This window comes from Enhydra lutris, unplaced genomic scaffold, assembly GCF_002288905.1.
Source record: "Enhydra lutris kenyoni isolate GAN:26980312 unplaced genomic scaffold, ASM228890v2 scaffoldscaffold85, whole genome shotgun sequence".
In the NCBI taxonomy this organism is placed as follows: Eukaryota; Metazoa; Chordata; class Mammalia; order Carnivora; family Mustelidae; genus Enhydra; species Enhydra lutris.
In genome coordinates, this window is record NW_019154169.1 from 5,213,889 (window position 1) to 5,234,495 (window position 20,607).

The 20,607-nt window shown below is 52.1% G+C and overlaps 3 protein-coding genes across 4 annotated transcripts; 1 reads left to right on the top strand and 2 right to left on the bottom strand.

Annotated features, from left to right (window-relative positions):
- Positions 1-1,548: 1,548 nt before the first annotated feature.
- On the bottom strand, positions 1,549-8,332 carry LOC111161580 (NFKB inhibitor delta). The gene is made up of 12 exons (XM_022525328.1): positions 8,250-8,332; positions 6,767-6,867; positions 6,495-6,555; positions 5,886-6,103; positions 5,460-5,650; positions 5,273-5,378; positions 5,011-5,157; positions 4,867-4,918; positions 4,625-4,773; positions 2,856-2,972; positions 2,353-2,517; positions 1,549-2,207 (listed from the first exon to the last, which is right to left on the bottom strand). The coding sequence occupies exons 4-12, from the start codon at positions 5,889-5,891 to the stop codon at positions 2,154-2,156; spliced, it is 987 nt and encodes a 328-aa protein (XP_022381036.1). The 5' UTR covers positions 5,892-6,103; positions 6,495-6,555; positions 6,767-6,867; positions 8,250-8,332; the 3' UTR covers positions 1,549-2,153.
- Positions 8,333-9,719: 1,387 nt separating this feature from the next.
- LOC111161581 (hematopoietic cell signal transducer) lies at positions 9,720-11,114 on the top strand. The gene is made up of 4 exons (XM_022525329.1): positions 9,720-9,799; positions 10,135-10,158; positions 10,605-10,736; positions 10,964-11,114. Exons 1-4 carry the CDS (start codon positions 9,757-9,759, stop codon positions 11,002-11,004), a joined length of 240 nt encoding a protein of 79 aa, XP_022381037.1. The 5' UTR covers positions 9,720-9,756; the 3' UTR covers positions 11,005-11,114.
- Positions 11,115-11,251: 137 nt separating this feature from the next.
- LOC111161505 (TYRO protein tyrosine kinase binding protein) lies at positions 11,252-14,906 on the bottom strand. 2 transcript variants are annotated; one of them, XM_022525205.1, is made up of 5 exons: positions 14,773-14,906; positions 14,362-14,388; positions 14,075-14,209; positions 13,845-13,888; positions 11,252-11,485 (listed from the first exon to the last, which is right to left on the bottom strand). In XM_022525205.1, exons 1-5 carry the CDS (start codon positions 14,831-14,833, stop codon positions 11,420-11,422), a joined length of 333 nt encoding a protein of 110 aa, XP_022380913.1. In that variant the 5' UTR covers positions 14,834-14,906; the 3' UTR covers positions 11,252-11,419. The 2 variants fall into 2 exon arrangements, with proteins under 2 accessions (XP_022380913.1, XP_022380914.1); XM_022525206.1 differs by lacking the exon at positions 14,362-14,388 and having other exon boundaries at positions 14,773-14,891.
- Between the last annotated feature and the right edge of the window lie 5,701 nt (positions 14,907-20,607).

Below are 20,607 nucleotides of genomic sequence, written 5' to 3' on the forward strand. Positions count from 1 at the left end.
TTTTTCTTTTTATATATACATCTTATATGTCAGTAGGCTCTAAGATACCATCAATGATAAGAAATATCCTTATGGGGGTGCCTGGGTGGCTCAGTTCTTAGAGTATCCAATTTTTGGTTTTAGCTGAGGATGTGATCATGAGTCCTGGGATGGAGCCCCATGTTGGGCTCCACACTCAGCACAGAGTGTGCTCGTCCCTCTCCCTCCCCCTCTGCCCCACTCCCCACTCACAAACTTTCTAAGACAGATAGGTGTATAGATAGCTAGATAGATAAAATACCTTTATGCAAAGGAAGAAATACAGAAATTAAACTATGCCCTACAATGACTATAAGATGCTTTCCAGTTAAGTTCTTAGAATCTATGGAATAACGTTCCTATGAATTCTTCACAGGTCTGCTGCCACAATGTGCATCCTCAGAAGAGCAGTGCATGCTGGTACAGGGCTGCTGATGTGGAAGGCTAACACAGGGGGCTCCGGAAACTATGCCTCCCAATATTCAAGCCCTGGAGTAATGCTCCCTCCCCAGATTCTGGGCTTGGCCATGTAAATGACTTTGACCAATGTGATGTCAACAAGTGTGAGGCAAGCAAGTACGTATTCTCTTAGAACACTTCCTCTTGGAACCACCCACGCTCCTGGAGAGACCACATGGAGGAAAGGGTGCTTGGCCCACTCCCAGTGGTCCCAGCTAAGCTGTCAGACATGTGAGCAAAGTTGCCCAGCCCAAGCAGGCCTAGCTGACCGCAGCTGCATGAGTGACCAAAGCAGGACTGTCTAGTTGAGCCCAGCCCAGACTGTAGGATCATTAGCGAATAGTGATGGTTGTTTCAAGCCTTTACTTTTGGGATGGAGACATGGGTACATGCCCCCAAGTAGGCTTGTTTGTTGTCTATGAGAGGCTCTGAGCAGTGAGGGGTTAAGATGAGTCAGAGGGCTTTCAGTGGGGCTCTTTTGGTGATAAGAGTGGGATGAAGTCCAGAGCAGAGACTGTGGGGCAGTTATGAGAAAGGGGCATTGGGAGGTCTTCTTAGTTTGGGTCTCTCCAGAAGCAGGATTTGAGGACAATCTATTGGTAGGGGAGGTGGGAAAGGACACAGAAAAGGGAAAGCAGTCAGGAAAGGATGTCATCAAGCCAGAACCAGTACGGGGAACTGAAGCTTAATTCTGTTGGGGAATTCTGAGAGCATGTGTAGAACACACACTTCCACATTTACCCTCACAGAGAGGTGAGGGACCTGGCGTCCTTCTATACCATCTCCTTTCAGTCTCTGGTTTGAGGGCTGTTAGACGGGAAAGGGCATCAACTCGTTGGCACTTAAGGCTACCTGGCTCATCCCCAGGGTAGAGCAGACACCAGTGGTCTCACGATATCCACAGGCAGTCAGACCACCAGGTACTAACGGGGTGAAGGACGCAGACTTGGCACCCACAGTCTGCTACATGCCCCACCCACACAGTCATCCAAACATGCCTCCTCAGCCAAGCACCACGGCCGCTCCCCTGCACCAGTGCCCCCGGAGATTAAGACAATGACGACGTTGTCCAAACTGAGTTTAATAAGGCATTTCAAATAGGGGAGGGATTCACCGGAAATGCGGAGATCTGGGATAGGGGCCTTGCCAGTTGAGTTCTGAATTAGAAAGCACAGGACCTAGGGAACTCCAATCTAGGAAGAGTCCTTCCTATGTCTCAGGGGTAAGGACCTGAATGGTGTGGGTTTGGGGAGTCATCTCAGGAACTCTACCAGATGACAGTGGGAGCTATTCTGGGGGTACCCCAAGTACTGTGTAGGGAAATCACATCTGGGATTCTAGGTGAGTTGAACTGAACTTGAGTAGGGGAGGGGGTCCCAGAAGATCCCCATGGAGGAAGGGTTAGGGGTCTAGGGTGTTTCACAGAAACAATCAAGGGGCCTCGATTTCACAGAAATCATCAAGAGGGCTCCTTGTGGGTAGGGGAGGGGTATTACACCACCCCAAATATTGGGGATCGTTTACCCCCCCCGGGCAGCCATTTTGGGGTTTTAATGTAAGACCCTGATGGCAGGACATTCCACATACATTATCATGGATTTGCAACATTAGCATACGCTGGCTGTCCCACAGGACGGTGGGGACTGGAAAATCAGTCCAGGTTCTGGGTTTGAGTCCTAAGAGGACAGGCCTGGGGGTGCCACACGGCTCCTCTTCAACAGCTGTCGGAGCTGCGGACAAGAAAGGGGAGAAGTCAGGGAGGCTAGAAAGAGAGGCCAGGGCCACAGACCCTCTAAAGTCCTGAGTGGGTAGGGTCAGGGGTTCAGCCCGTTAGGTCACGGGCCACTCTGCGGTCAGGGTGGGCTCAGCACTCACCCCCTCGGGGCCCGGCCCAGGCCGCAGCAGGTGGACAGGCTGCTCGTTCTCCAGGTTTCGCAATGTTGGATCCGCCCCAGCTGCCAGCAGGCGCCGCACGATGGCCTCCTGGGGTGGTCCAGGGGGCAGGGCAGCCGCCATGTGGAGGGCTGTGTTCCCATGGGCCTGGGGACAGTGAGGGGAGGGCTGATAAAGATGCAGACTCAGCTGGCCTGGGCCTTCCACAGTACACTCCAGAGTCCAACACTGCTGCCTTCCCAGCCGTATTCCATGTGCCCCTACTCACATCCCGGAATCCCCTCCACAGTCACATTCCACACACCCCTCGGTCTATGTCCCATACATTCCTGCAATCTACAGCCATCCACATCCTATCCGGTCCCCACCTGGGTTCTCTACGTTGTCCCTGCCACTGCCACTGCCACAGCCCACAGGCCTCTCCAAGCCCCTCGCTCTTCTCCGTCACATCTCACACAATTGCCCATTCCAACCTAGGTCCCCACCTTCATGTTGACAAAGGCCCGCAAGTCTCCCCGCGGCAACTCAAGCAGCAGCTGAACCAGGGTAGGATTGGCGGCCTGCACAGCCAGATGCAGAACGGTCTTATTGCTCTTGATCTCCTGTAGAGAAAGGAACGGCGGAGGTCAGGCCAATTCTCACACCCAGAGCCCCTCCCATGGAATCCAAGAGCCTTTAGACACCTTGTCTCTCCTTTGCAAGCACCCAGGGATTCCTTACACAGTTATCTATGTTGTGCACTATACAAGACTATCACCTTTAAGGGGATGCCATTCGCATCCTTTGCATCACAGAACTATGTTTCTTTTGACAGTTTTCCAGCCCAAGTGTCTTTGAGAAGAAGGCTCTTACCTAATCCTCCAAAGGCACTCTACACTTGCAGCTGCCCTGGCTACCCCACATTCCATTAGGCATGGTAAAATGTACCCACATCCCACACGGACTGTACTTGATCTATAAGGATGGGACTTGAACAGCATTAATCAGGGGACTCAACAAACCCATACATACTTCCCTATTGAGTTGTTCTCTTCATATTTTGGAGCAAATAAAGATATTTTCCACAATGAGACCTTATTATGTGCCCTCATTAAAAATATGCTGTGTTTCTACAAGACAAAACAACCTAGCTGGCTCACCAAACAGATAATGAAGAGGAGACCAGAAGATGGAAAGGAGAAAGCTCTAAATTAAGAACAATTTTAAAAGTCTTACAATGGCAATATGAGGGCTTTATTTGGGTCTGAGGTTTTTTTTTCTTTTTTTTTTTAATAAAAAAACAATGTAGGGGCACCTGGGTGGCTCAGTGGGTTAAGCCTCTGCCTTCGGCTTAGGTCATGATCCCAGGGTCTTGGGAGCCTGCTTCCCCCTCTCTCTCTGCCTGCCTCTCTGCCTACTTGTGATCTCTATCTGTCAAATAAATAAATAAAATCTTTAAAAAAAAAAAACATAAAAGGGGCGCCTGGGTGGCTCAGTGGGTTAAGGCCTCTGCCTTCAGCTTGGTTCGTGATCCCAGGGTCCTGGGAAAGAGCCCTGTATTGGGCTCTCTGCTTGGAGGGGAGCCTGCTTCCCCCTCTCTCTCTGCCTGCCTCTCTGCCTACTTGTGATCTCTGTCAAATAAACAAATAAAAAAAAAAATCTTAAAAAACAAACAATGTATATCACTTTAGAGTCAATCAGAAATTTGAACACAGCCAGGATACTTGATATTATGAGTTTAAATTTTTTTTTAAGGTGAAATGATGGTATTGAGGTTAAAAGAGTTCTTCACTTAAAATACATAATTTTTTGTGAATATACTATTTTCTATATTTTATCAGTGTTCAAAATTCTTTTTATTTTTTTTTAAAGATTTTATTTATTTTTTTGAGAGAGAGGAGAGTGAGAGAGTCTGTGTTTTCTGGCATGAGGCTACCTGATTCTAATCCCCTCTCTGACTCTTACAAGCTCTAAGATTTTTGACTCGTATGCCTCAGTTTCTTTATGAGTAAAGAGGTAAAAGTAATAACAGCGCACTTGTCAAAGGGGGTCGGTGAGGATTCGATTAGCTAATCCATGACACTCGATGCCTGATGAATAGTAAGTACAACCTAAGATCAGTGATCTTCTTCTCTGGGGCCCTGGGAAACATAGCCATGTGCTCAAGTTCACATGGCTGGCAGGAAGCAAAGTCAATTTGTCTGAATGCCCTGGAGGTCCGGGTGCCCCATCCCACACACCCTTCTAGGGGCCGGCTGCCCACTGCCCAGCTCACCTGGCTGGTGTGATCAGCACCCATGTGCAGCAACATCTGGACACAAGCCAGCCTGTCTCGGGCCTGGGTGCTCAGCACCCGGGAACATAGGTCAGGTGGGTGCATAGCCATGTTGAGGGCCAGGATGGCTGTGTGGAGAGGGGTGAGGCCTGCAGGATAGAGGTGGTGAGGGCTCTGCATCTGAGGCAACCACCTACCCCAGCCCCACCTGCCACACCCTCCCTGCCCACCACCCAGCTTACCCTCGAAGTCTCTGGCTTCTAGGTCAACCTGAACCCCCGAGTTAATCACGGCCTGGGGAGGAGAAGGCACAGTGCTGGAGTCGAGTCTCCCCAGGCCTGAACAACCAGTCCAACCCCTTCTCCCCACCGGCCCACTGGTCATACCGAGAGGACTCCTGGGAGCCCATAGGTAGCAGCCACATGCAAGACAGAACGTCCCTGATGATCAGTGGCATTGGGCTCTGCTCCAAGGTTCAGCAGGTCCTCCACAATCAGGGGCTGGTTGGCGGCAGCAGCCACCAGGAGAGGGGTCTGCAGGAAATAAGGTCAGTCTGGGCCCCTGGTCTCCTCCCCTTTGAAAAACCAATAATCCAGGCCCCCAGACCTCCTGCCTTCAAATCCAGCAGCCTGGGCCCCTGGCCCTCACCTTGCCCTTATGCTCACGAATGTCCAGATGTCTATACATTTGGAGCATCTCAGCTGCAGCATACGCTGCCCAGCGTAGCCCCCGAGCCGCAAACAGGTGCAGGAGCCTGAGGACAGGTAGAGGACAAGCAGTGAGCGCAGAACCCCAGCTAAGCCAGGAACAGGCAGACTGCAATCCCCATACTCACGTGTCTCCCTCCTCATCCTGGGCCAGCAGCTGCTGTGGCCCCAGAGCCAGCATGTGAGCACGGGCTGTGTCCAGGGATGGCCCGGTGGCCACGGGGGGCAACTGTGGGGGTCCTAAGGGGAGTCCAGAACCTCTCCAGGATCCTGCCTGTGGCAGGGAAGGTTCTCCATACAGCCGGGTATCTAGAGGGTCCTGAAGGATACACGTGGTGGGCAGAGCCAGTCAGCTGAGAACTCCTTTTCCTGACATATATACATACACACACACAGAGCGCCAGGTAGGGTGGCTGGGTGCCCCATCTGTACCGAGTGACCTTGGACCTTGGGGCCTCAGTTTTGCCCATGTGAAGAACAGGCTCTTAATCTAGCACAAGGGCAACTGGGAATTTTAGGGGCCCTTCAGCATCCTGTTCCACTCTGTATCTCACCTCCATCCCCACAGAAAATGGACACTGCCGCCCTGAGTCGGAGGGTGGGTAGAAGTCAGGAGTCGGGAAGCCTTCAGCAGCAGAAGCAGGGTAAGAGTAGGGGCTGTCTGTGTAGGCAGCATGCGTGTTGGGGTCCCAGTCTGGAAAGCCCGTGGTGGGAGCCAGGCTGCCAAGTCCAGAACCCACAGTCTCTTGGTGTACTGGGAAGCGAGAATGGCCTGTGTGTGAGAGGAGGAGCAGGGGCAGGCCTGGTTACCAGGGTTGGGGAAGTCATGACCAAGGCTGGAGGACGGGGGTGAGGGCCTGGAATCTCACAGGGTCCTGAGAGCTAGTACTTGTGGGACGCCAAAGGGCTGGGACTCAGAGGGCTGAGGGCTTAGACTCCGGGAGGTGCAAAAGGCTGGGAGCCTGGGCCCCTTGAACACTGAAGGACTGTGTACATAGACCCATGGGCTCCAGAGAATCTGGGCGATCAAACTGCTACCGGGTCCCAGCAAGAAAGAGGGTCTAACTCCCAAGTTCCCCAAAGTTCTAAGATTTGGAATGTTTGAGTCCCCGAAGAAAGCTGGGGAGGTGAGCTGAGGGAACCAGGTGAGTTTCCAGACTTACCAGCCTCACTCTCATTCACAGATGGGGTCAGGGACTGGGCCAGGGGACATGGAAACTGTCCCTGTAGAGGGATAAACAAAACAAAAAAAAAAAGGAAAAAGGGGTAATTTATGGGACAGATCCCTCAGCATCCATGCCCCGCCCACAGCGCATCTAAGTCAGGACTACATCTCTGATCTGCTCGGAGGGTCAAGGGCTCACAAGCCATCAAGTGTCTGCCCAACAGGACATGGCCTCACGAGTTACAGTTTAGAGGGCTTCGTGGACCTTACCGGTGCCCCACCAGCGTCAGGCTGCTGCTGACGGCGCCTCTGTTCTTCTAGGAGCTTCTTCACGGTCTGTGATGGGCAGTGGCTGCGTTCACTCCGGCTCACTGCGGGGGAGGCGGGAGCAGAAGGAGAGGGGAAGGAAGCAATCAGAGTTCCTTAAGTCACCCAACTATGTGGGGGAGTGGACTCGGGCACCCTCCCTCACCCTCCTGCGCGGAAAAACTGGCACACTGACGACGCCTGAGAACTCCAAAGCCAATCTAAGCTTTCAGGTGCAGCTTCCGCCTCCGCCGTTTCCTTCCCTTTGCTCCGCACTTTCCCCTCTGACCCAACTTTCCACCAGCGTCGCGGAAACTGAGGAGGGCGCTCCTCTGCAGCACCACCCCACACCTTCCGTGAAAAATCCCAGCCCCCAGATCTCCCAGTCCCGAGGTCTTGGGGGTCGCTGGGAATCACTCCCAGGAGACTTGCACATTCAGGTTCCCAACACCTCTCTGTCCTCGACACACTTCCCGGGAAAACAGGCGTCCGAGTCCCCGGGCCCTCTCCCCAAAGAAGGACGAATCAATAGCCCTCTAGCTCGTCGGGGATCGGAAGTCCAGACCCCATTCCCTCTTCAGACCTAAGAGTCCAGGCCCCATTCTGCGGAACTCTGAGCGCCTAACACCCCTTTCCCCAGGACCCAGGAGTCCGGGCCCTCAGCCTCGCCCTCCCTTGCACCTGGGAGTCCCACTTTCCAGAAGCCTGGTCCGCACCACCCCGGAAGTCCGGACCCTCAACCCTCACCCTTCCAAGCGCGGGTTCCAGCAGAGGAAGGGTTAAGCGGGGGAGGGCGGACTCGGAAACAGCCCAGACACGACGTGCTGACGTCACGGCGCTCACGCAAGGGAATCTTCCATCCACCCCTTCCTCTCTCGGCGGCGCGCCGCAGGTGTCCCGCTCAGAGGTGGCGCGCGCGGTCAGGCGTGGAGCGCTCGGAATCCCCGCACGTGGGGAATTCCTGCTCCGCCCGGGGACCCGGGGTGGGTGGCGACTCGGGAATTCCCGGGGCCCGGGCAGGGTCAAGGCCAGCGTGGGCCCCCTACGGCAGGGCGCCTCCTTACCCACACCGACTCGTGGCTGATTTTTTAAACAACCACGCCCCCAGGACTCCGTCTAGCTCCTTTCTAGAGCTATCTGACCGGGCCGCCAGCCCCCTCCTCCCACAGTACCCAGGGGTCGGGGCTCCCAGCCCTTTCACCCCACCCCCCGACCCAGAATTCCGAATCCCCGGTTCCTTACCCACCCAGGATCCCAGAATCCCAGCCGCTCCTCCATCACCACCATAAGTCCCGGACCCCTACCCCCTTCAAACACCGAGTACGCTCACTCCCAGCACCCAGGCTTAATACTCCAGCTCAGTCCCGCAGGTTCGTGAGAGCCGGACTCCCAGCCCTCGCTCTCCCAAGGGGCCGAGCATGCTTCTCCTCCCCACCCCCTCCATTACCTCGCGGATTCCGTGGCGCGGATTGCGGGCCCCCAGGGCCGCGGCCTCGGCGCTGCGCCAGCCTCGCTCTTCCCCCGCGGAGCCGCCGCCGGGTCCCCGATCTAGGGCCTGTTCCCCGCGAGTTTTTAAACTGGACTTCTTGGCACCGCCCAGTCAAGGGCAGGGCCCCTCCCACAGACCCGGGAGTCCCCGTGTCGCGCTTGATCTAGCCCAGTCTCTGAATGGGCGGGGCTGACGTTGAGGGCCTGACTCCGGAGCCTCCTACCTGGAAAGAGGGAGCTGGGGGCCCCCATCTTTGGTCTGAGGGTGAAGCGGCCAGGGATTGCCGACACCTGAAGGAGGAGGGCACTGGGGGCCTGGACTTCTGGGTCTCTGTCCAAGGGGGTACCGGAGGCTTTGATTTGGGGGGCTTGGGTTGGAAGGGGAGGCTTTGATTTCTGGAGCCTGGGCTGGAAAAGAATAGTATTCCCGAGTCCCAGGGTAAGAGGAGGCTGGGATTCGGGACTCCTAGTCCCAAGGGAGGGAAGGTTTGTAGGTAAGAGTGACATCGGTAGACTCAAATTTCTCCCTTTCCCCACATCACCTTGTTCAGAGGTCAGTTCTCATTTATTCATTCGTCATTAAAGATTATTTATTACTTCAAGAGAGGCCCTTTGCTGGGGGCCGTGGTAAAGCTGTGAACTAAGCGGACAGGAATTCCCAGCCCTCAAGCCAACTGACATTCCCAGGGGAGGCTCGTTCTCAGTTCCCATCTCGGTGGCCATGTTAATCATTTCTCCCAGACTTTCAAGACTTGGGCTGTCCTGATTCTCCTCCCTCACATACTGTTCCTTCCCAGTTTCCTGGGCTGTTTCCACCTCTTCACCCATTCTTGGGGGCCAGGGGCACTCCTCTGTCTGAACTCACTTCCTGGGTGATCTCATCCAGTCCCGTGGCTTTATTCATTCATAAGCCATCAACCCGAAAATTTACATCTCAGGCCAGAAACTTATCCCTGAATTCACAGATGCAGCTGTGGTCATTCAGTGCTGCAGGGAGATCTAGGAGGCATTTCCAACTCGGTGTCCCCAGACTTTGGCACTTTCCTCTAAATCTACTCTCCCCTCCTACTCCATCTCTGTCAAGGAATGCTCCGTCTTTCCAGTAGCTTAGTCCAGAAGCTTTGGTCATCCTGAATCCCTCTCTCTCATACACACCCATACATACATGACCAGCAAGTTTTGTTGGTTCCACCTCCAAAATATCCCCAGAATCTCCTCAATGCCCACAACCCGGGCCATCCGTCCTCTCCTGCCTGGACGATCATAGGAGCCTCCCTGGGCTCTGACCCTACCCCCAGTTCATCCCCAAAGGCAGTCCCAGGGACCCACTTTTTACTTCTCCCCCTCCCACACCCTCACACAGGAAGCAGGTGACGTTGCCACCAGCAGGGTGACATCCGCTATTCTGCTTCTTTACTCCTCCACTGTTCCTCAGGACTTCTCTGGACCAAAGCCTTTTGCCCACCATGGCCCCTTCAGGTGTCATCCTGCTCCTTCTTTTGCTCCCAGGTGAGCAAAAGTGGTTATGGGGGGGGAGTGGCAGGCAGAGTCCCTATGAGAGGGGTGGCTTGGGCGGCCTCTGAAGTGAGGAGTGCTGAGGGCACATCCTCCTAGGACCCCTTCCTCCCTGGAGATCCGTTTTGGCTGCAGAGCCTGGTTCTTTGTGGGAGAGAAGCTGAGTCTGGAGCCTGTTGATCTCGCCTTCTCACTGCTGGGTCTGTCTCTACTTCCACTTCTGATTTTCTATCTCTCTGGCCTCTTTCTCATTTGCTCTCTCCCAAATGGAGGTTATTTCTCAGGACACCACCTCTCCCTGCTAATCCACTTTCCCTCTCTTTTCACAGTGGCTGCCACTCTGATGACCCCAGGTGAGAAATTAGCACCCCTTCCCTTGTGCCATGGTACTGCTTTCATCCCTGAAGTGTGGCCTGAGGATCCTGTCTAGGTCACCAGCTCCCCTCTCACCCCCAAATCAGAACCCGCAGGGGATCTACAGTCCTCTCTAGGTCCCCATCTCACTGCCCTCATCACCAAAATGAAGCCCCAAGGACTCGGCCACCCCCCAGCCTTCTTTGGGAGTACCCACTATACCCAAAGCACCATGTATGTCTCTCTGTGCTAGGATCCCCCCCACCCCACACCCCGCTTCTCTCCAGGCCCCCACCTCCCTTTTCATCCCCAAGTCAACCTCAGGGTATCTCAGACACTCCTGCCTCCCCCCCAGGGACTTCCTCAGCCCCATTGGCCCCAAGTGCAGCCCTGAGGGTCTGGAACCTCCCTCAACTGCCTTCTTGTCTCGGCCCCCACCCTCCAGGTTCCTGTTCCGGATGTGGGCCCCTCTCTCTGCCAGTGCTGGCAGGGCTCATGGCCGCCGACGCCCTGGTGTCGCTGTTCATCATCGCAGTCGTGTTTGCGTGTGCTTGCCCGCGCCACCGGCCCACCCTAGGTGAGGGCAGAGACAGGGTGGGGCCCGGAGGGAGAGGTGTCCCTAGAGCGGGGGTCCCCAGGGAGGGGTCCCCCAGGGAAGCCCTGGAGGAGATGCTGGGGAAACCCTGGGGGCGGTGCAGGGGGGAACTCCAGAGGAAACCCCTGAGGCAGGGGGTCCCCAGGAAGGTGGGGATGTGGGTGGGCGGTAGGTGGTCAGGCCTCATGCTTTCTCTCCCCCACCCCCAGAAGATGACAAAGTCTACATCAACATGCTCAGCAGGGGCTGATCCCCCTGTAAGTGAGACCTTTGATGTTGGACCCTCTCATCCCGCTTTGTGTGCCGCCACACAGGAAATGCACTCCCCACTTTAGGGTGGAATAAAGCTATTGAACTACCTCTGGTTCTGATTCTTCCTCACAGAATCCCAGGGTGCCCAAAGCCTCCCTCCCACTTAGCTGTTTCTGGGTCCATGATCTTCCAGAACCCCACATAGCCCTGCCCCCTCAGCCGAGAGATCTGGAATAACTCAACAGTGTTTTTGTGTGCCATGTTTATTTGGGGGCAGTAGTGGAAAGAAGTCTGACCCCTCAGGCAGGGCACTCTGAGGATCTGTATCTTGGTGGGAGTAGGAATAGGGTGCTGGGGAGGCATCAGGAATGACTGGATCCAGGCATCAGGCTGTTGACTGCTGCAATGTGGGCTCATTTGTAATATGGCCTCTGTGTGTTGAGGTCACTATAGACATCTGACCTCTGACCTTGGAGCTCCTAATGGGAGGGACAGGGTGGGTACTGTTAGTGTGTAAGGTCCACTGAATAAACTTAAAAAAATTTCAGCCTTCTCCCAGTGGCCTATACGTCTCCTAGCAGCCTCTTCAACCTTGCAGCCATGGAAAAGATCTGGATTTTAATCAACTGCATTTAGTGTTTCCCTGTTTCCTCTGCCTCATCATTATACACCAGCCTCAGGGCCTTTGCACAAGCTGTTCTCTCTGCCCGAACACCGCTTTCCTGGATATTCCCATGGATGGTTCCTTCTCCCCTTTCAAGTCTCAGCTCATGTCACTTCCTCAGAGAAGTGTTTCTTGATTTTGCCATCTAACTTCTCCCCACCACACACACACTTCAGGCCCTGTCACACCAGTTGTTATTTCCTCCTCAAATTATCTTATTTCTTAATTTTCTTCAGGTCCATCTCCTAGGATGTAAACTCTGTTGCTGTGTAGGGGCTCAACAAATTCCACCTAAGGATGAATAAATTGGAATAATGTCTTGCCCTAAAATTTCACGGCCCCTGATGACTGAAAAGTTCCCTCATTCTTCTGGACCTCACAAAGCCAAACTCAAGAGGCTTGTGCTTTACAAAGAGACTTTTTATCCACAAGTGACACAAAGCAAAGCTGGCTGCAAATAAGTAAGAGACTTCACAGAAAAAGGCTTACAGTTTTGGGAGGAGGGGTCTAATGGCCCCAAGAGGCAGCCCTCAGACTGAGTCCCTGAAATCATATGCAAATGACTGGTCTGGGTATGCACCTTTATGGGAAGGGGTCTGTTTGGCCTCCATTAGATTCTCACAGGAGCCCTTGACCCCCTAAAGAGTTGGGAAAGGCATTGATAAAGAGGCAAGCAATGGAAAGATACCTCTGATTGGAGGTTGTTTGTTTTGTTTTGTTTTTTTCTTGAGAGAGAGAGAATGTGTGTGCACACCTGGAGAGGGAGGAGGGGAAGGAGGGGGAGAATTTTTTTTTTTTTAAGATTTATTTAGGGGCACCTGGGTGGCTCAGTGGGTTAAAGCCTCTGCCTTCGGCTCAGGTCATGATCCCAGGGTCCTGGGATGGGCTCAGGTCATGATTCCAGGGTCCTGGGATCAAGCCCCACATCAGGCTTTCTGCTCAGCGGGGAGCCTGCTTCCTCCTCTCTCTCTCTGCCTGCCTCTCCACCTACTTGTGATCTCTGTCTGTCAAATAAATAAATAAAATCTTTAAAAAATAAATAAAGATTTATTTATTTGACAGAGAGCAAGAGTGGGAGGGGAGGGGCAGAGGGAGAGGGAGAGAGAGAATCCCAAGCAGACTCCCCACTGAGCACAGAACCAGCCAGGACTAGATCCCACAGCCCCAAGATCATGACCTAAGCCAAAATCAAGAGTCAGGTGCTTAACCCACTAAGCCATCCAGGTGCCCCTGCATGGTGGTTCTTAAGAAGGGTTTCAAGATCCCTGTACCACCCCTAGATTATACTCACAATTTCGTAAATTTTTGTGTGGATTTTTCTGAGGAGTCTCTCGCTTTCGTCAGCTTCTCAAAAGGATACAGGATCTTCCAAAAAAGTCTAAAACTTCTCTTTTCAGATTACCAAATTAGGGCTGAATCATGTCCTCTGCCTTTCTAGAGCTTCTCCCAGAAATCATCCTGTCCCGAACAATTCCGTGCCTGCCTTCTCGCTAAGGCCTGCATTTGCCCTTGCGAAGGTAAAGCCCTCCCTGTATTTCCTCACACGTTTTAAGCTGATCATAAGGTCATGATTGATCATTGAAAGCAGTTGGGGGGGGGCGCTTGGGTGGCTCAGTCATTGGGCAGCTGCCTTCAGCTCGGGTCATGATCCCAGGGTCCTGGGATCAAGTTCCTCATCAGGCTCCCTGCTCTGTGGGAGGCCCGCTTCTCCCATCCCCTCTCCCTGTGCTTGTGTTCCCTCTCACTGTGTCTCTCTCTGTCAAATAAATAAAATCTTATAAGTAGTTTTTTTTTAAGATTTTATTTATTTATTTGACAGAGAGAAATCACAAGTAGGCAGACAGGCAGGCAGAGAGAGAGAGGGAAGCAGGCTCCCCACTGAGCAGAGAGCCTGACGCAGGGCTTGATCCCAGGACCCTGAGATCATGACCTGAGCCGAAGGCAAAGGCTTAACCCTCTGAGCCACCCAGGCGCCCCAATAAATAAAATCTTAAAAAAAAAAGAAGAAAAGAAAGCAGTTTTGGACAAATGCTCTCCATGAGTCTCTGAGGGTTTGAAATGCTGCTGAGAAATTGGCTTTAGGGTCTAGGTTCTAGAAGGACTGGGGAAGTGTTTAAGACAGACACCCACAGGGTAGGCGTGAGATGTGAGGAAGAGAAGCGGGGTTTTCTCACCTGATAAGGCGACTCTGTCTCAGTGATGCGCTGTTTCCTGGTCACTGTTGGGGGGTTGGGGGGTAGTGCAAAATGCAGAGTTAAGGCGGTGAACTGGGATCCTTTTGCTGCTACAAAATCAGCCCTTCCATTATTGTCCCTTTGGCTGGTTGTGACTTGGGAGCTTACCCCTCCCTCAAAGGGTCCCAGGCTATCCCCTCCAGCCCCACTCACCCTCCACAGCCACTCACCCTCCACAGTCCCTCGCCCCCGAGGGAAGAGCCGGCCCAAGGAGTACACAGCCAAGGCGATGAGGAGGGTCAGCACCAGGTCCCCCAGCACGATCCCCGCCAGCACCCCGGGACTCACCACAGAGCAGTTGCATCCTGAGAATGTGAGACAGGGGTTGGGGGTTGTCATTAGGGGCTGGGAACGGGGAGGAGGGGTCAACAGCGGAAGGTTTGGAGAGCTTAGGGGACAGACAGAGATGGGGAGCTCTTTGGGAGGTAGGGAGGAGGACTACAGAGTCTAGGCCTACCGTCCTGTGCCTGGACAATGCTGAAACCTGAGGAGAGAAAAAGAAGGTAAATTGAGGCGGGGGTTGTGACTGGAGGGTGGGTGCAGAAGCTGGGGAGGGTGGGTCCTGAGAGCCAGGAGATAGGAGTGGAAAGCCGTGTCTGGTGGGACCTGTAGGCCAGTGTCAAGGTCACTGACTGTGTTACTTCTACCCCGACTTGTCCTGTTGCAACACCGGTAGAGTCCCCTCCCCCGCTGCTACCAGAGGCCACATCTTGGGGTCTCAGGCTCTGCGAGACAGCCATAAGTTTTGGGGGGCTGGGGCTCTGCTTTCCCCCATCTCCCTTTTTGGTTCTCTCTCTACCCTGCTCCCTGCTCTGCTCCAAGCTGAGCCCAGGGACTCGGGAGGCAGCTGTGATAGCCCCCAACTCACCACCCACAGTCAGAAGGAGAGGCAGGAACAGGAGCCTGGTGGAAGGTCCAAGGACCCCCATGACGCAGGCAACACTGCTGGACACCGGAGTCCAAGGGCCAGTGGGATGTGGTGTTGCGTCCAAGTGAAGGAGGAAGTCTGGGGTGGGCGGTGGCAGGAGGGAGGAGGGGACAGTAGAGGAGGAGGGACAGAGACAGATAACGCCAGGAAGAATCAGGCCAAGACACCCCCAGGGGGCCATGCTGTAGCCCCTAACCACTGGACATAAAAGGGGAAAGGGTCCATGTGCCCAATCGGGGGTCAGCCATCAGTGTACCAGGAAGTTAGTAGCTATAACTGAAGCCACCTTTGCCTCTTCCTGGCTGGGCAACCTTAAACAAGTCATCCAACCTCTCTGGGCCTCAGTTTCCTTATCTGTAAAATAAGGAGTAAAATAGTGCCTATTTTGTAGGGGTTTGTGGGGAGCGAATGGATTAATGTCTCTAGAACAGGGTCTGACACTCATCAGCTTTTTATAAGCACCAGCTATAATTATTTGATAATCAGAACTTTGTGATGTTTATAGGATATTAAGAGAGCCCTCAGGATATGGGCACTAATGAGCTGCAGGCATTCTGTCCTAAGGTGTTAACACTTTTAATCCCACAGCAGCCATCTGAGGTAGACGCTCTTGTCATCGTCATCCCCACTGTACAGAAAGGTGCAGACACTTGCCCAAGGTCACACAGCAAATAAATTTGGTAAGGAAACACAGGACACAAAGACAGATATTTGACCCTTAGAGAGAAGGATAAAAGAGCCAAGAGGAAAGATAAGGAAGGAGAAAGGGGTGGCGAGGCCAAGAAGAAGAGAGAGGGATAGACAGGGACACAGATACAGACAGCACAGACACAGGATAGGGGGTTTGGAGGGAGGCGAGCGGGGGACAACATGCCGACCACTGGGCTGGGCTGCACTGCACCACGGAATGAGGAAGTAGCTGGAAGTGAGGACGGAGGGAAGGCGACCCAAGAGGAGACAGGGACTTCTAGACCCCGCCACCAGAGCCTGAGCTGGGGCTGGCTAGGAGGAACCTGAGGTTAGGGCATTGGGGGGATGGGCCCACCGCAGGAAGCTCCCCTCCCCCATCGGGGCGTCACACCCCATAGCTCCCTGGGCCTGGTCTCAGGAGAGAAAAGGGGAAACTGGATGCCAGTCATGGGACAGATTCTGAGTGGCCCTTCCTGGTGGGGGGATTTGGAAGCCAGAGGAGGGCCAGGGCCCAGTCAGAGGCAGCACTGGCTGCCAACAGCCGCGAGCACCCAGGCCTGGCCCAGTCTGGTCGCTAAAGAACCAACATCCCCACCACCACCACCACCAGGCCTGCAGTGGGTGCAGAGAGAACAGGCCCCAGACAGCCTCGAGATGGTGGAAGCTGAATGAGCCTCAGGGCTTTCAGAGAGCAGGGGAAGCTCTGAGCCTGGAAGGGCTTCATCTGAATCCAGCACTCAGTGCTCTCGGGCTCACTCTGGCTGGGCTGGGGGAGCAGACTGTGGGGGGCATGGCTGCTGTGGTCCAGTTTTATTGTGAGGATTTTGTGAGGTCTATCAGAGTAATGTCTGCCTGGCTTGTTCTATCTGCTCAGTGACTCTTAATCACCGTCCTCCTCATTACTGTTATTGTTAGTATTTCAAGTCTCCAGTTCTGGGCTTACCTTGATAATCAGCCTCCCTCAACCCCTCAGACTCGGCCTCCTGGTCTGGTCCTCCTGACTCCAGCCAGGCCCGAGCTGTCCCCAGAAATAGCCAGTACACTCGTGAACCAACCAATCAAGCAAATGTGGCCATACAGCCGGCTCTGGGTCCTGGAGCCCCCACCACCACTTTTAGTGGCTGAGATGTAGGGAAGTCCGAGGTATCCCAAAGGAACAGAATGGGGTGGTGGCAGATATCTGGGGGTGGAGTGGGGTGGGGAGGGGGTGGGCTCTTTACCAACTAAAAATAAAGTATTAAATATGTTAGCAACTGGTACGACTGTACTGGTACAGAGCACAGAACGCTGATCCAGGCTGGTCAGCCTGGGCTCTCCGTGGGTGGATGGGCCATTGGATGAAAAAGGGTGAGATGGAGGGCACCCAGCTACTGGGAGACACCCCTCACCCAGTGCCAGGCTCCAGGAAGTAGGGCTGCTTCACCTCCCATGAGATCTGTGAAGTGTCTTAATCTGTCCTGGCAAGCAGCCCAAGAGTTGGGCAAGGCCCAGGCTGACTTTGCCAGAAAGCAGGCAATGTGGTGAGCTGTGACAAGCTCGTCTCTGTGGAAGCGACAGCCCCTCCCTACTCTCCCTGCTTCTACTTCTGCCCCCTACAACCCATCCTCCCCGTAGTGGTCAGCGGAGGCTTTTTGAAAAGTCAGAGAACCAATTTTGTAAGTGGCCAAAAAATGTGAACAGATACATCACAGAAGAAGAGACCCGGATGGTCAATAAGCATGCGCGAAAGCGTTCAACATCATTAGTCATTAGGGAAATACGAATTAAAACCACAATGAAATACCATTACACACCCACTGGAGTGACTAAAATGAAAAGGCTGACCCTCTCAAGTGTCCGCAGAGACAGGGAGCAATTGGAAACCTCACGCTGCTAGTGGAAATGGAAAACAGAACCACCACTTTGGAAAAGAGTTTGGTAGTTTCTCATAGAGGTAAATATTCACCTACTCAGAGATCCAGCAATCCCACAGAAGCAGGCATCTACCCAAGAGAAACAAAAATATATACTTACATAAAGACCTGCCCATCTTTCTGTCCTCCCCTCCTACCCCTCTTTTCCTCGCTTCCCCTACTCCAGCTACACTGGCCTTCTGTTTCTTTTTTTTTTTTTTTAAAGATTTTATTTATTTATTTGACAGACAGAGATCACAGGCAGGCAGAGAGGCAGGCAGAGAGAGGAAGGGAAGCAGGCTCCCCGCTGAGCAGAGAGCCCGATGTGGGGCTCGATCCCAGGATCCTGGGATCATGACTCGAGCCGAAGGCAGAGGCTTTAACCCGCTGAGCCACCCAGGCGCCCCAGGCCTTCTGTTTCTTAAGTCAAGTTCATTCTCACTCCAGGGCCTTTGTACCTGCTGTTCCCCCTGCCTATGATGCTTTTCTCAAAGTTCATGTAGAGTCGGCCCTTTCTCATACTCCCGATATCAGCTCAAATGTCACACCCTCACAGAGGCCTCTCTTGCCCACCACCACTCAAGCCACCTCCCACCATCAATTTCATTTTCTTCCTGTATTTATCATACCTGAAGTTCTCTGAACTGTGTGTTCCCATTTTTCCTGTCTGCTACTTTCTCTAGAATGGAACTCCATGAGAACAGGAACCTTCCTGCCTTGTTCACTGTCATATCCTCAGCACATATAGTAGGTGCTCAGTAAATACTCTTTCAATATTGCAATAAATGGCCACCAGTAATGGGTTGGATGAAGGATGGCTCTTGAACCCTGCAGAGGTCTAAGGGATCCCAGACGTGCCCACCATTTCTTTTTGAATTGATCACTTGTCAGATAAGAATGCTAGTGTCTGCCAATATCCTCCTGCTTCTTCTTCCATGAAATTTTCAGCAGGACATCTGCCCACCAAACTAGAGACTGTATTTTCTGGCTGCATTTGTGTTTAGAATGGTCATAGAACTTTGTTTTGCCTGATGAGCAATGTGGGAATAAATGAGCAATTTAGAAGTCCTAGCCTTTGCGGATGGATGTACTCCACTCTTCCTGATTTCCTCATTCCCTGGAATTTGAATGTAGGATCTTAGAACAAGTAGATGAGGGCAACATCATCAAAATGAAAGAGGGAGAAGACAGAAGAAGCCTCAGTGCCTTTTGCTTTGACAAAGAACATGGTGGAAGGGCCCTAACATTCTTGAACACATCCCCTTTGCTGTTTAAACGAGTTAGTGCTTCTACTGTATGCAATGAAGAACGTGACTGCCTCATCTGGGTCAGGCGTAACCTTGATTTAATGACCAGAGCCAGGAGGTGGGTGTAGTAGCTCCAACTTGTAGAAGGAGTCCTAAGACAGTCACAGTGCAGGCAGTTGTAAGCCAGGTAGCCTGCCTGGAAATGGCACACACTGAGGGACTGTGCTTAAGGCACCTCCTTCTTCTTCTCACTTTCAGATAAAATTCTGATGTGAATACCAAACTATTTCCAGATAAAATACGATGCTACATAACCACACAGGGGAGGAGAATGAGTGGGAAAGGATGGGCCCAAGTTGGATGGTTGTCGGGGGGTAGATAGACTGTAGAGGACTCCTCATACTCTTTTATGTTTCATCTTTTCAAAATTCTCTAAATTAAAAATTTCTTGAGGGGCACCTGGGTGGCTCAGTCAGTTAAGCATCTGCCTGTGGTTCAGGTCAAGGTTCCAGGGTCCTGGCAGGCTAGCTGCTCAGCAGGGTGTCTGCTTCTCTCTCTCTCACTCTCCCTCTGTGCGCTCTCTCTCTCTCTCAAAGAAATAATAGATAAAATCTTTTTAAAAGGGGGTGGGGGGTACCTGCGTGGCTCAGTCAGCTGAATGTTTGCCTTCAGCTCAGGGCATGATCTTGGGGTCTTGGAATCAAGCCCCATGCCAGGCTCTCTGCTCAGTGGGGAGTCTGCCTCTGCCTCTCCTTCTGTGCTCTCTCTTTCCCTCTCAAATAAAAAAATAAAAATTGAAAAAAAAATTCTCTATTTTTCTTGTGGTGAAGATTACATGGCTGTAATGCACTTGTCAAAACTCACAAAACAATATACTAAGAAGGATGTATTTTACTCTATGTACATTCTACCTGAAAAAAAAAAAAACTGTTTTAAAGAGATGAAAATTGTAAGCACCAAAAGAACTGGTAAAGAGGTTTCATGATGTCTTTATTTCCTACCAGTTGCAATGTTGACAAGTAAACAGATGTTTCCCACTTTGACTTCTGGGAAAATGCTGGCAAATACTGACTTGCAAGGTGAATGAAGCAGGATCCGGTGATGGGCATTGTTTTCTCCCCTTCTATTAAAATAGAATTTATAATTGGGTGTCGGGTCTTCTAGCCAAGGCTATGTTTCTCAGCCTCTTTGGAGCCCAGTGAGACCTTGTCACTGTCTTCTGGCCAGTGGAATGTGGGAAGAAACAACTTCCAGGTTGTGTCCCTAGAGGCAAAGATGTGGGCTCCCTTTCTCTGTTCTTCCTCTTGGCAGGAACATGACCCTGACACTGGGCATGGACAGACATCCTAGACCACAACAATTGACTTTTTATTTGTGAAATGAAGGTCTTTAAAATATAATTAGAGCAATGATCCATGGATATATCAATTGTGGTTCATCTATGTCATAAATGCAGTCATTATAAATGAGTTAGAATTCTTTAAGCTCATTTGAAGGGATTTTAATTGAGAAAAGTAAGGTAGAGAGAAGAAAATATAGTATGAGGCCAAACAGTGACCAAAAGAATCTCTTGTAAATATGTAGATATATGTTTGCATATTGAGAGGTGATGCATAAAGTTGTGGAAGGAGACACCTCAGGCTGCCACCATTGGTAACACTGGTGACCTGGGTCAGGATAGGAGATCAGGGAGGATAAGAGGAAAACAGGGTTGCAAGTGAAAGAAATAGATGATAACAATAATGTGTATAACAAGATGACTTTTATATCAAATTATGCATGTAAAATTGTGTTTATCAGCACAGCATAAACTGAATGATATTCAAGAGAATATCAACAGTGGAATCTCTGGGTGGTGAGATTTAGGTTGCTTCTATTTTCTTTATTTTTAAAATTTCTGTTTTTACAGGGAGTATTTTTAACTTGTATAATCATTAAAAAATATG

Coding starts and splice junctions, on each gene's coding strand:
- LOC111161581 (XM_022525329.1), top strand. CDS start 9,757: ATGGCCCCTTCAGGTGTCATCCTGCTCCTTCTTTTGCTCCCAG. Junction 10,159..10,604: donor TGCCACTCTGATGACCCCAG/GTGAGAAATTAG, acceptor CCCACCCTCCAG/GTTCCTGTTCCGGATGTGGG. Junction 10,737..10,963: donor GCGCCACCGGCCCACCCTAG/GTGAGGGCAGAG, acceptor CCCCACCCCCAG/AAGATGACAAAGTCTACATC.
- LOC111161580 (XM_022525328.1), bottom strand. Junction 4,919..5,010: donor GGCTCCCAGGAGTCCTCTCG/GTATGACCAGTG, acceptor TCTCCTCCCCAG/GCCGTGATTAACTCGGGGGT. Junction 4,774..4,866: donor AGAAGCCAGAGACTTCGAGG/GTAAGCTGGGTG, acceptor TCTATCCTGCAG/GCCTCACCCCTCTCCACACA.
- LOC111161505 (XM_022525205.1), bottom strand. CDS start 14,833: ATGGGGGTCCTTGGACCTTCCACCAGGCTCCTGTTCCTGCCTCTCCTT. Junction 14,389..14,772: donor TCTCCTTCTGACTGTGGGTG/GTGAGTTGGGGG, acceptor TTCTCTCCTCAG/GTTTCAGCATTGTCCAGGCA. Junction 13,889..14,074: donor GGGGCGAGGGACTGTGGAGG/GTGAGTGGCTGT, acceptor ACCCCCCAACAG/TGACCAGGAAACAGCGCATC.